The 14,216-nt window shown below is 39.0% G+C and overlaps 1 protein-coding gene across 4 annotated transcripts in view; it reads right to left on the reverse strand.

Moving 5' to 3' along the window:
• RHOBTB1 (Rho related BTB domain containing 1) overlaps nucleotides 1-14,216 on the reverse strand; it is a 56,801-nt gene that overhangs the window by 14,829 nt on the left and 27,756 nt on the right. For all 4 annotated transcript variants that reach the window (XR_005565363.1, XR_005565362.1, XR_005565364.1 and 1 more), the window contains exons 3-4: nucleotides 12,959-13,160; nucleotides 12,518-12,621 (exon numbers count right to left, since the gene is read on the reverse strand). Coding sequence is in view for 1 of the 4 variants with exons in the window: in XM_027714403.2 (XP_027570204.2) it covers nucleotides 12,518-12,621; nucleotides 12,959-13,150 (296 nt within the window). In the remaining 3 variants the exon portion in view is untranslated. The remainder of the gene's footprint in view (nucleotides 1-12,517; nucleotides 12,622-12,958; nucleotides 13,161-14,216) is intronic.

The following is a 14,216-nucleotide window of genomic DNA, read 5'->3' on the forward strand; positions in this document are numbered from 1 at the left end:
TTCTTTAATTTAGCACCAATGTGTTGTGTCTGCAGTTTGTGTGATGTACAGAGCAGCAGCAGTGAATCTTAGCATTCACCTTTTAAATAATGAAATACCTCCTCAGTACTGCTGCTTTCTACATTTCACTGAGGGCACAGATATATCCAGCAAGACCATTTCCAAAGATAGCTGCATATACAATACGGGTACTGCTGTGAGCATAAATCTAATGCAAGAGAAATGCTCCTGCTCCGAATTTCTCTCTTATATAAGCTGCAACACATCTGTTATATCTAGGAACAAGGTTTTTCAAACTGGAAAGTTATCTAGCAAACAGTAAAACACAGCTCATACACTGGTTTGCTACATAGCTGAGGCAAACACCCTGTAAATTCAAACCTGTTCTATTCAAGGTCAGGTAAGAGTAAAATCTTACAGTAGACATTAGCTCAGCTCCCAGAAAGAGAAATCAGTGTACAGCTAAAATAAAAAAAAAAAAAATAATCTGTGTTACATGTATTCTAATCTGGTCAATTGTTGTTTAATTCAAGACCATCACGACTGCTGGAGCAGCAAACGTTGGCTGCCTGGCTGCTCCTCACTGTAACTAAGCATCTCAGAGGGACAGCCTGTCTTGTGTCCTTCAGAAATTAATACCTAAGCTGAGTAATTGCAGTCACAAGTATCCAAGCCTCCTGACTTTACAAGCCACAGGACACACATCACATCCCTCAGAAAACCAAAAGGAAGCAGAGCTCCAGCAGGCGTTCACAGGCAGGCCAATGCTGGGCTGGGCACGGATCCGGGTTCCTGAGAGAGCCAGGGAGGATCTGCTCCATGGACAGGGCTGGCCCAGACTATCCAGCAGACTGGCCCCTGCATGTGTTACAGCCCTTGCCAAGGAAGTCTCATGTTTTTCTCTCCAAGTTCCATGTGATTCCTGAGCAACTCATTGCCTCTGACCTTCCTTGGGAGACCGTAAAACAGGGCTGGGGAAAGCTCAGTTCTTTACCCAAAACTCACAACACACTAGCACTACACTAACAGAACATTCTCATCTGTCTTCCGAATGAAGAGAAAAACAGAAAAAAAAGAGGTAAAAAATGTGACTTGCACATTATTTATCCTGCATTAAAACCTGGACTTCCCCATAAAATGAAGATTCCTGACAGTTCTGTACTGAACAGAGAGAGATTAATGGTTCTGTGCCATAAACAGGACAGATGGGAAATCACTGGGCAATGGCAGGGTTCACACCCTGAACCAGCACCACAGCTGGGTCTGGTAGCTCACAAAATACAGACACTCTAATATAATAAATTAAGTTTTCATTCAAGTCATACGCGTGATTTGCACTCTTAGTACAAACTAGAGACAGAAATATATGAGGAAGATTAACTGTCTACACAGAACCGTGAACACCTGGGGAAAAATGTCATTTGGAAACTTTAATTGAAATACCTACAATTCCTTTTAATGTCAAAGGCACATTTACAACTTGCAAACATTGCAGTATAAAGCTTGGTTTGACATTTGTTCATAAAAGCCAGAACCTGTCAAGTTAAAATAAAGCATTAATATTTCCCAAACATTAAAAATTTACCAATGTTATTTTAATATTCTTAGGGAATGTAAAAGGATATAATTTTAAAAAATTGCCTAATTTATTGCCATTTTTGTGCAGTTACTCTTTGTGTTGGTTACCTGGAGAACGAGAAAGGATGAATCGGTTTACTTCTGTTTTCTTCTTTCTCTCTACAGCAATATATTCACAACTACAAGCTGCACTGATTCTAAAAACAAAACTTCATAGCCATTTCCCAGTAAAATTCAGGAACAGTTCAAGAAACATTTCCATAAATTTGAATACCAGAAAGTGCTTTATAGAATTATAGAACAGTTTGGTTGGGAAAGATTTTAAACACCACCTCATTTTGAGCCCCTGCCATGGGCAGGGACACCTTCCACAATCCCAGGTTGCTCAGAGCCCCATCCAACCCAGCCTTGAACAATTCCAGGGATGGGGAAGCCACAACTTCTCTGGGCAACCTGTGCCAGGGCCTCACAACCCTCACAGGGAAGATTTTCATTCTAATACCTAATCTAAACCTCTTTCAGTTTAAAGCCATTCCCCCTTGTCCTGTCACTAAGTGCTCTTGTAAAAAGTCCTTCTCTGGCAAATGCTTTATAACTTCTGCATCACATTCATCCAAGAGTACCATCCAATGGAGATGGGCAATAGATGCACTGTGTGCATTTAACCTTTGTTAAATAAAACAAATATATAAATATATATATATATTGAATATACTGTTATTTGATACTGAAGCATCATGAGAAACAAAAATAAGTACTACAAATAACTCAGAAAACAGAAACAGTAGCTTGGATATCCAACATGCTGTCTTGTAGATTCCATGGTACCTGTTGAAAATCCATAACTGCTTCATTCTTATATTCTACATTTTCATAGGCTTATCAGAAAAAAATTGCATATCATCTATTCTCATTATTTGAGCTTCTGAACATAAGTATCACCAAAACTCCAAATTTCTGTGTGACTTGCTCTAGTGTGTGATCAACCACCAGTGACACACTGCATCACCAGTGGAAGAAAATGGGTTTCTTTCAACTCACTGGGGCTCCAAACAGGGAAGAACACAATGTAGATGTGTGGGACTTGGCAGGTTATCTACACAAAGGTAGCAGATTCTCTCAGCTGCGGGCAAATCAACCACCACTCACATGTTTGTCACCTCCTGCACTGGAGTCTCACATTAAAATGTAAGAGTAGTGTGTCTCTGAAATGCTCCCCTTGGAGTCATAGAAATGCAAAATTCTTAATGCAAAATATACACATCTGAAGTCAACCCAGCTTGGTCTAAACATATCTATGGCCTTCCCACAGGAGATTTCTGTGGGCAAAGAAAGAATCTTACCACTGGCTGGAGAAGCAACCCATCTATCTAAGGTAAATATTACATCAATGCATTTGGTGATATTTCCCCAAACTTGGGTAAGAAGAACTTCTGATGGAAGCAACTACCCCTTTTTAGACTTCAGGGAATGAAAAGAAACCCTCTAGACAACCAAATCTCTGGCAGGAATGAGCCCATGGTGTGCTGCCACCCTGTGAGCTCCTGGTGTGTGAGTTATGAACTGTATCCGATGTACAGTGAGCATCCAACTCACTGCTGAAAAGCAGCAGTATAGCACTGACAAAAACAACTTTATCAGCCTCAGCCTTCAGCAGCAGTCAAGCACAGGTAGCCACTTTAAATGTCTGGAACTTTCTGTGCAATCAGTACAATAAGAAACCCATGAGGTGGGGGGAGAAAAAGCAGTGTATGAGCTATGTAACAAGCCTTTCTGACGATGCTACTAGAAGCAGTGGGAAAGTAAATGCTTAATGTTTTCTAATTAGAGCTGTTTTGTGTAACATAGCAGTGGTTTGGGACTGAGATTTTGAAAGAGTCATCTGCGTGCAGGGTATGTGTGCTCCAGAGCTGGTGCAAGATGCACTGCAGATGTACCTACACATCACACTGCAGATCTAACTCTCAACAAAACCTGCTACATATATTCCATCTTCACTAATCTTATTTTAGACAGAACTTCAAGGAAACAGCCATGTCAAATGAGGTACATTCCATGGCAAGTGTATTTAAAAGTTTAATGTTTTATAGTCTGGATCTGGAGTTATGAACTGGCTGAGATACACTAACATGGGTTTATATCTCATTAAAGGGAAAGGCTGCCTTCTGAAATGTACACTCTGCATTACCTGGGTAGAAGTTGCTCCCTTTAGTTTGTAGTTTATGAGTTACTGGGGAAAACTGCTGCATGGAAGAATTGCTGGTCATGTGTAAGGGATATCATTTGCCATACAGCCATGGAATAATACTGTTGGGTTTGGAAAGGGGAAGAAATAAAGCTGTGAGGAACGCAGAATGTGAAGAAGAGATGTGTGTGATCTGAAAACCAAGGCAGGGAGTGAGAAGGAGGAAAAGGAGGAAGACTGAAATGTATTGCTATGCTACATTCTCATCTTTCTACAGGACAAGTCAGAAGTACATATCTTGTTTTAGAGAGCTTAATAAGAGTCAAATCTGACAGAATCAGTTTAAGGATAGACAAATTATAGTTTGGTTGACAAGAAGTCTGTTGCACATATTTAATCAAATCAAACATTAAGAAAAGACTTGGGGGGGGGGGCGGGGCGGAAAAAAAACAACCCAGAGGCTTTTTCCTATTATAGGCTTTATTTTTCCCTATTTTTAGATATGAGCTTTCTGAGAAGCAAGGTTGAAGTAAGGAAGTCTATTAGAACTTTATAGAGTAAACAGTTTGGTAGAGGTTCATCCAAATTGTTAGACTCTCTTGACTTTACCAAAACAGCTAACCCTTAGACATTTCTTTATCAATAAAAAGTAGTTTTGATTTTACTCCTTCTGCCCTTATTTTTTTTCCCCTACACACTTCTCATAATTTTCCCAGGATTTCTCATAGGTCAGCTGAACTTATTCAACTTGAGACCAGAATTTGACAAGAGCTATCTCTGCTCTCTACCTGCATAGTCCTTCAACCACCTGAAAGATTGGGTAGGGCAGCAGCTTGAGTGCAAGTATCAGCTCCCAAGTTCTCAAACTCAGCAGGTTCAGGCAGCAGCAGGCCATCTAAGAATTAATTTGAGAATCTCATTTGTGGCTGAACAAAACCCTGCTACATCTCCATGTCAGTCCAGATACATTTTGAAGACAGAGATTAACTCAGTTACATAACACTTTTCATGCAGGCATCTCACCGAGCTGAAAACAAAACTGTGCAGATAAGCAAGGCTGATATGTTTTAAGTGGACTCAGTTTTTAGTAAATGCAGTTGCAGCCATCACATGAAATGAGAAGAAACTCATTAAGTGACTGGTGAGCATAACAAAATGACCCGAGGACACAGGACTTATGTGCACACACTCATATGAGAGGCTACAAAAACTAAAATGCAGGGGGTGCCTGGCAGGTGAAGAACTGAAGATATCCAGGTAAGGCAGGGCAAGACCATGCAGTGCCCTGGATGTGAGCAGGAGAATCAATTAGTTCTATACTTTACCGACAGCAGTGAAGCTTCTTAAGCACTGGTGTAATGTGTCAAAATGCCCTGAAATACATCCAGACGTTGTGGTGAGTCGCATGCAGGTCTATTGCTACAATTTTTGTAATGTCATTTTCAGTAGGAAACAACAACAATTAAAAGAAGAAAAAGCTACCTTCAAGAAAATTGCATATTTCAAGACTGTGCTTCAAAAGTGGAAGCAGTTTTCCCATACATTCCTTACAAACAACATAACATTCTTAAATGTTAAGCATTTTAAAATCTCTTCTGTGTTCTTTAAAGTACTCATGGGAAAACATTGGTGCATTTACAGAAAACGACAAAAAATGTTTTGATATCACAAAGGATGACTAAAATACCTCATTTTCCACTGCAGAAGCTTGTAGAGCTACTCCTATGGTACAAATGCCTGATCAGCAATAATGATAAAAAGAATAGCAAAGTTGTGTGGAACTATGCAACAAAAGGAAAAAAAAAGTAATTTAAGGTCTGCTTGCACAGTCTTGGAATTTAGTTTCTTTTAGTGCTGACTATAAGAAGTAAATTCACACATAATTCTGGTTCAATATTTACATATGAAAAATTCCATCTTGGTGCCATATAGAACTTTGCAGTTGAAACTGTCTGCCTGCAAGATACCCCAGCATGATTCCAGGCCAAATTTTGCCAGTAGACTCAGGAAAACTGTCTTTGGAATCAGCTATATATATGTTCACCATAACATACCAATACATCCCTTTTTCCCTTTCCTGGAGTAGAGATCTCGATTACTGCATTTCTGATAGAGGAATCAAAATTCTATGATAAATACAAATCTAGACATGGTTAACTGAGGCTGAAATACTGAAATATTCTGTGTCTCCTGTGCAAAATTGGGGTTTTTAAAAGTAAGACATAAAGCTTGAGATCAATGGAGAAGGATGAAAGAAAAGGTTGGAGCAAGAGAGGACACAGGGCTGGCTGGAACATGTCTGATCAACTCAGGGCAAACACCGAAACTCACAATATTATACAAAGGGACTGAGAAGAATATAGCTAAAAATGCTTTTCTAAGATATATCAGCTGCTGTCTCCAGACAACAGTCAGAAAACAAGATAATGAGAAATAAATTCATAAAACGATGGAAAAACCAGACACACAAGGGAAGGTGGGCATTCTGATCTTATTTTTGGTTATTGTAAGGAGGCCTCTTACAGATGAGAACTACATGTTATCTTTCCACAGAGAACCACCTAATTTTCACCAAAGATACTGCAAAAGTATAAACAAAAGAAGAAAAGAACCATTTCTTTACTCCTGGTCTTATCCCCTAAAAAATTCCGGGAAAAAATGATCAATGAGAAAAACACACTGAATTCAAAAGCAGTAAGAAGAGATTTAGTGAAAACATCATTTGAAGCAGCATATTTAGAAGAAAAACATTATTTCAAGGTAGCAGAGTGATGTAAGGATGAAATAGGAAAAAAAATAAAGAAGGAGGAGAAAGATCCAAAGCCAGGTCTCAAATTTCATTAAAAGCACAATTCCTTGTAAGTCCTGCTGAAGAATGCGTATAGGGAGAAAGGGAGTAAAAATGCAGATAGGAAGAAATAATGATAAGGTTTGGTTTGCATCCAGTATGAGAGTGACTTCTGAGGTCACACAAGACATGGAAACTGAACATTAAGAGATGCTAGATGCCTATTTTCTCTGTGGAGAAAAGATGGACTTTCATATATTTTGCTTCTTTTGGGCTATCACCAAAACCAGCTTCCTTCTCTTTTTTAATTTAAATTAAACTATCAAGAAATTCCATCTGGCAAGTTGATGGCACAAAGCTATTGAGAACAACTCAGTTTAAAACAGTCATGACTGGTTGTGCAGAGCGTTTTCCATAGTCTGACATACGTATGAGGAAACCCAGACTGAGATCCTGAGACCCCTGGAGTAGAAAACAGCACAAGAAATCCACCTAGCACCTATTCACAAAGAAATAATTCACTAAGATCAAGATTTTGACAGAAAGTCACTTCCCGGGTTTTTCATTTCCAAAAGATTTTAATGTTGCCTTGTAGCCTTTTAGGATAGAGACCAAATGCCTTCTTTTCACCCAGCCCCTGAGTTAGGAAAGCAAGGCAAAATGGGAAGTGATGCAATACTGCAAATAAAAATTGACACTTTTTCACTCCAGTCAAGGAAGGCTTAAAGCATTAGAGGTGTCCTCCTCCAGAGAGACTACAAATACATCGAGTGGAGCCTCAGGCCCCACCAACAGTCATTTGGTACATACCTTTTTAAAGAACAAAGGGTTCGTAACAGAAATTCCATAACAATCTCTTTCTACTCACAGTATGGAACCGTGGTGGGATGCAGCGAAGAAAGGTAGATCTGCATTAATTTCACTGGTTTAACTATATAAAGCATATACTATCCCATTAATTGAGTGAAAAAGCCTCAGATGTTAATGTAGATAACAAAAGAAGAAAATACTAGTGCATACACACACACCATATCAGAATAAAGTTACTTGAGAAAGCTGTTTCTGTGAACCTCTCTGCTTATTCTAGTCTTTCTTGGGCTTAAGTCATACTCAAAAAAAAAAAATCATAACAAATATATAAAAAAATGCTTTTTTCCAGCAGAGCTTCAGGATGACGTGATGAAGAATCTGAGTAGCTTATGTGTCATGGCCAGTCTTTGCGAGTGAAGATTTGGGAAAGGTCTTTACCCTTCGAGCCTGTGCAGTGGATTTTTTAGGTGAGACACAGTGTGCGCTGAACTGAGCCCACCCTTTAATCCTGAGGTTCATCTGCCGGGGCCGAGCAAGCTTGGACAGTGGCAGTGAGGTCCTCAGGACGTAGGTTTGTTTAGAGTGACCTTCTCTTAGCTGGATGGCCTTACAGGGCTGACAAGCTCCATCTGCCCGGGGAAGTCCCCTGACCAGGAATCGAACCCGGGCCGCGGCGGTGAGAGCGCTGCATCCTAACCACTAGACCACCAGGGGTCCCTGAGTAGCTTATAAACCACTGTAAAAATAGATGGGGAGGCTCACAAATTTGGGTAGTTTAAGATGATTTGAAGATACTGCATATTGTTTTTTTTGTGGCAGCAAAATAGCAAAAGGAAGCAGCCAAAGTGAAAGACATCTGAAAATAATCTGGATTCCCATCAGCTGACCCTTTGCTAACAAAGCAAAAAGACTGTTCTGTGTCTGTTAAGTCCTGCTGCTGTAGAGACACATCTCCCTTCCAATCCATGACATAGCTTGTGGGGCATGTGTGAGGTGGAGAATTATCATAACACAAAAACAAGGACAGCAAGACTGCAGGGGAAAGTGTGGCCTTTCATTCACAAAGCACTTTTGAAACCTCAGACCTTCCCTGGTCCAAGGAAGGGAGCTGCTGGCCCAGTCTCAGCTTAGGGACAGGTGCTGTGTGACAGAGGTCATTGATCTAATTAAAGGCAAACCCAGTAACTCTGTGAAGTCCCCCACCTTGCCCTAATCTCACTGAACTTGCTGAATGCAAATACCACTTTACATCAAAGCTACCTGTTTCTTTTTGATTTTGTTTTGTTGGTTTTGGTTTTTTTTTAAATGGAAATATCATCATCATTGTCCTTTAAGAAAAAGAAACAGAAAACAAAAACAACCCTAAAGAGATTGGTGGAAATCTTCAAACATCAGTGATAAAACCCCTGTTCTGATGGACTATTTTCAGCAGCATTTTGAAGGTGTATTTTTAGGGATTCAATTACATTGAAGTAACCGGTTAAGGGAATTGTAATCACACAGAAGAAGTCGGATGCCTGTGTTCCTCTGTGTACATACAACATCCACAAGGCTTATGAAATCCATTCACAACAGAGGAAATACTCTAAACATATTTTAAGAGGCTCTGTCAGCAGTCTTACAGCAAGACTCATTCATATTTGTAAGTCATGAGGAAAAAGCTGTTTTCTGTCCATGCTGTATGAACAGATTTTGTTTGGTCTACAGCTCATATTTAAGTTGCAAGTAAATAAATCATCCTGGCTGAATTAGCTGATGAATCCCATCCGTGGTATTGAGAATAAATATTTGATTGAGACTGAATTAACTCTTTGTAGATTTGTGCTCATGTTTACACATACTAGAGCTGCATGGAAAAAAACCCCAGGATACAGAGGCTATTTATCAAATTAGCCAAATATGTTTACCTGAAAAAAACCAAAAAACAAAAGGATGGGAAAAAAAATAAAAAAAGGGTGCGAGCCAGCTTTTAGAATTATTTTGAACGTGATATGTGGACACTTTCATTCAAAACCAGATTGGACAGGAGGATGGAGGACAGTGAATCCTGACAAGTTGAAATGTAAATTAAGATGTTTTCTTGTCTTTTCACATGCCTCCCAGAGAAACTGCTACAGAATAACAACTTGGGCCTCAAATGAAGTTCACACCTTATCTGCAGGCTTAGAGAATACAATTACATAGCACTGAGATGAGATTGTTAATAAACAAAGAGGTGACTGGGAGCTGGAAATCAATACATTAATCATAACAAAGACATTGTCATTTTACAAGGTTTTGGAGTGATTTTGCACCAAATAAAACCTTATGGGAGAATGTCAATAAATGACTTTGGCTTCACATATTGCCTAAGCTGAAGTGAACAGGATACTTCCAAAATTAAAGCACACATTTTAGTTTAAGGTGGGGGGGAAATGTCATGCTGTAAAAATGCAGCAAATATTTCCCCAAGTCTCTCCAGCCACATCCCCCTCACTCCCTTAAGCTGTCAGGAACTGTTTCCCAAAGCTCCCGGAGGACTGTCATTATTAAACTAAACACCACACAGCAGAATGCAAGCTGATCTCACCCTCCACACTGCCATTTTAAAGGGTGGCAGTAAAAACATTAACTATTCCATCGTCAGTGGAATGTAAATGTTTCTCTCTGTCACAGAAAAATAGTGGAAAACAGATTCCTTTTGCCATTCTCCTTTCATGTTTCTATCTGTGAAAAATAAAGAGTTAAGAAGGATTTATCTTTGCTCCAAGTCCTATTAACTGTTCACCTGTCATCTATAGCATAATCTATTTATGTAACACTTTCTAAAGCTGTATGAAGCAAACTTTTCCAGTGAGTAGCAGGTGAATTAATGACCTACTGGTTCTTGTTACACCACATTTAGGACAATTAGAGGTCTTGCTTAAATGTTTGCTGAAATAAACCTTCCCATGCATAAGGGGCATATGCATAAAATTTTTTGAATGGAACCAAAGGATAATATTATTGTATGATCCTTCAGACCACAAAACATGGGGCCCTTGTAGGTGTAATTTTGAGCAGTTTGGCATAAAATGCACCTTTCACTGTAGTGCAAGATTTGACACAGCTGACTAGACTGTAGTTCAATGTCCAGAGATGATTTAAAATAAATTCCTATAAATGTGAACATTCAACATTGATAAACTCTTTTTAAAATGCTAAACCAGATAAAATACTAAACAGTTTGTTTAAAATGCAGCATTAATACATTTCAAAACAAAGTACCTATCAGTGCTTACGATCACAAAATTTTACAACTGAAATTCTATCTGTTAAGTAGTTTTTTTACAGTTCCCAATCGCTTTCTGCATTAACAGACTTGCAGGAAAACCACTAATGGGATAGCAGGTTTCCAGAACAGCCTTATAAATTAATTAGGGTATAGAAAACCTCATTCTTCACAAGTTCAGTTCTGCTAACATCACAAATGAATTGCTGTGTCTATATGCTTAATCCACGAGATCTCAAGTTATTCACGTCCTCCTTGGCGTTTGCAGGATTAGACTCTAAGCATGTTGTTTCCTCCCTCTCCCTTCCTGTCAGTAAATGTGGGATCAGAGTTCAGAACATGCCTGATTCTGCTCTCCTAATCTCTAATAATCTTCTCAGTGACACAGTATCTGTTGCAGAATATGGGGAGGCCACATCAAAGTGGAACAGTTAGTGGAAACAATAAGTTACACCCAAATTTATCAATGCAGGCTCCATACGCTGCCAAAAGGTAAAACAGTATCTATTCACATTCTCAAGTAGCACTAAATATAAGGTCAATATTACCTTAAAGTCAGTAACTTCTCTCACAAAGCTGATTCACACATGTGTTGCTACTTTAGCTCCTCACAGAAAATTCCAGGTGAAAAATCAACTACCACAGTGCTTGTACACAAAGGAGGGTTTGCACAAACCATCATACTGAGTTCTACAGTGTGAAAATTTAATGGGTGGATTCAACCTACAGAACCCTCTGGAGCATAGAGAATAGAAAAGAGCATCCTCCTTCAAAGTCACTTGTGCCATCAGGTAGCAGAGAGAGAAGAAAAACAGCAAGACAGTACATTTTGGCAACATGGAACACAAAGCTGGGACTGACACTCCACAAAGGGCGTTCCCAGCTGGAAAAAAAAGTAAGTATCTGTCTGTGAAAGTCTGATCATCTGCAGTGACTGAAGCAGATATGAAAAGGTTATGAAAAAGCTCAACAAGGTGAAAGAATGTGCGAGGACTGAGACCTCACCCAAATGTCAGTTATGAAAATAAATGTCCAAAACCCATCTTTGGCTCAGTGTTTGCCTAATATGGCTGTTCTGCTGCCTGTACTGCCACAAGGCCAGATCTAAACAAACCAGAAGGACTATCACTGGCTGTGTTCCTTGTTGAAACTATGCTGAACTTATACGCATTATATATATATATATATATATATATACACACATACACACACACACACAAAAATTATATATAAATTATATAATTTATATATATGAAAATTATAGATATATAAATTATGCTGGGAAAATCTAGATTTCATTAGGTTTTGATTTTTTTTTTTCTTTTAGAATTTCCAGGGTTAATCCATTCACCAACAGACACTTTATTTTTCTTCTATAAATATCTTTCTTTTCCTCAGCTTTAATTAAGAAAATATGGAAGAGCCTCACCTTTCCTGAAATTGGCTCTACTCTCAAGAGGTTATCTGCTCATTCAACATCACGGATTTTAATAAAATGAATATCTCATTGTGTAAGAGTGATATTTCCCAACATCTCTCCTTGTTAGTTGTGTGTTATGCAATTATATCATGCACTGCTTATACAGGCAGGGAACGCTGATGTTCAGTTTTGTAAAACTACTACCTTATTTTAGGGAATGTTCTTTAAAATTCAAAATAGGACAACAGTTGTTGACAGAGCTTAGCAGGTTGTTCAAGGAAACGTAGCGTAGTAAAACTATGCTGCTTTTCAAATATTTATATCTTTTTAATCCTTGCAGAGGATAATCCTCTTTGCAGTGGGCAGGAACATGAATACCCGTGATTGTTTTTAAGTCCTTCCTTTTCAAAAGTCAGATTTGAAATTTATTTCTGCCCTAAAATTTTACCGCAAGTACTACTTAAAATTCTGCTCAGATCAATTTACCTTCCGTAAGCAAAGCGCCTGTCTTTGTGGTGGTCCCCAAATGTATCCCACAGCCTGAGAGAAACACTCACTTCATCCACAACATCTCTTGAGCGTTCGAGGACCTAGAACAGAGCACACATAATGTTCTCTTTCCCTCCATCAAACAAGCACATTTCTAATTAGTCCCACAAGAAGGCCCAAAGGTCAAGAGTCTATCCCACATAGTTTTCACCAAATGTAGTGTTTCATAAAACAGGCAGAATATGCACCTTCCTAAAAATAGGTTTGATAAAAAGTTTCCTTTAGAATGAGAGGTGTATCAGACCACGGCTGCAGCAGAGATCACTCATAAAATACTTGTGAGCTCGTTGCTGCATCCTGACAGAGCAAGGCTTGCCAATAAATAATAGTCCCAGCTCACAGCATGTGCTCCACACTGTGTACACCTGCAGTCCTCACCTCTTGGCAGACACGGTACTGATCGATGGCCCAGACAGTTGGGACGTGAGTTGCCAGCAGCTGATACTGAGTCAAGGTTGTGTTGCAGGCTCTTGCACAGATCAGACGAGTCTTTCCCACTGCATTATCTCCAACCACCACACACTTGATAGTTTCAACGTTGGGTCTTTCGTAGTCCATGTCAATGTCCATTTATCAAAAACTGTAACAAGACGGTTAAACTTGTTTTCTACTACTGTGTGAAAACAACGCTATTCAAAATCAGAGCCTTTTACTTCCACTTTTGAGAGGTGTCTGAAGAGGACAACCTCTTAAGGAAAAGCTTGTAGTAAACTGTACCCAAGTGAGCTGGCCAGCCCTTTAAATGCCGTCCAGTTATGCAAATGCACAACTATTTTGACCCCGGTTGGTTTTTGCTGTTCACATGCTATTTTCACTTTGGTTTCTGTAAACACGAGCCTGTTTGCAGAAGATAGATCTTGGTGAAACAAGGACAGCTAGCACAAACTTACCTCTTGCTAATACTTTTTATGCCAAGAAGAAAAAAAAAGGCTGGACATTAGTTGGTTTAACCTGAAGGATACCAGTAAAAACCTGTCTTCCACAATCCTACCCATTCAGGACTTGATTTAGGGCTGTCCAAACAATATTGGTAACAGCAAGTCACACAGATGGCTTTAGCACACAATAAAACTGACTTGTAAGGTGACTCCAGAGACTGTTCTCTACAAACCACAATTCCCATTATATCCTGTATGCATCCCACACTCCTAATTTTCCAAGCAGAAGTTTGCACAGTTCATGGACTAAAATGAAACCAAAGAGCCAAGCAGGAGCTTGCAAAGATACACATACACCTAAAAATTCTTTTTGACATGACAATGGAAAGTGAAGTTTTGAAGATACTATCCTCATGGAAAGTTATTATTGAAACTATTTACTTAAATATTCTATGGCAACATATTGAACATATGCCTGGATATAAATGCAAGCTGGGAAAAATGGGTATTTCAAAAACTAAAACCAACTCACACATGTTTACTCCAGTCTGTCATTTTCATATGTGGGATCATAGTTTGATATATCTGAATTTGGTTCTCTAATGTCTGGTAGTCTGCTGAGCAATCTGGTCTCTGCCAGGGAATTGTAATCAAGGAAGGAGAAAAGGGAAAATGCAAGTCACAAACATGTTCATGAAGGCTTGTCTAATAATTATTTTAGCAAGAAAACATACAGCAATTTAATTGACAAAACACAG

Source organism: Pipra filicauda, unplaced genomic scaffold, assembly GCF_003945595.2.
Source record: "Pipra filicauda isolate LSUMZ 115617 unplaced genomic scaffold, ASM394559v2 scaffold465_size509821_pilon, whole genome shotgun sequence".
Lineage (NCBI taxonomy): Eukaryota > Metazoa > Chordata > Aves > Passeriformes > Pipridae > Pipra > Pipra filicauda.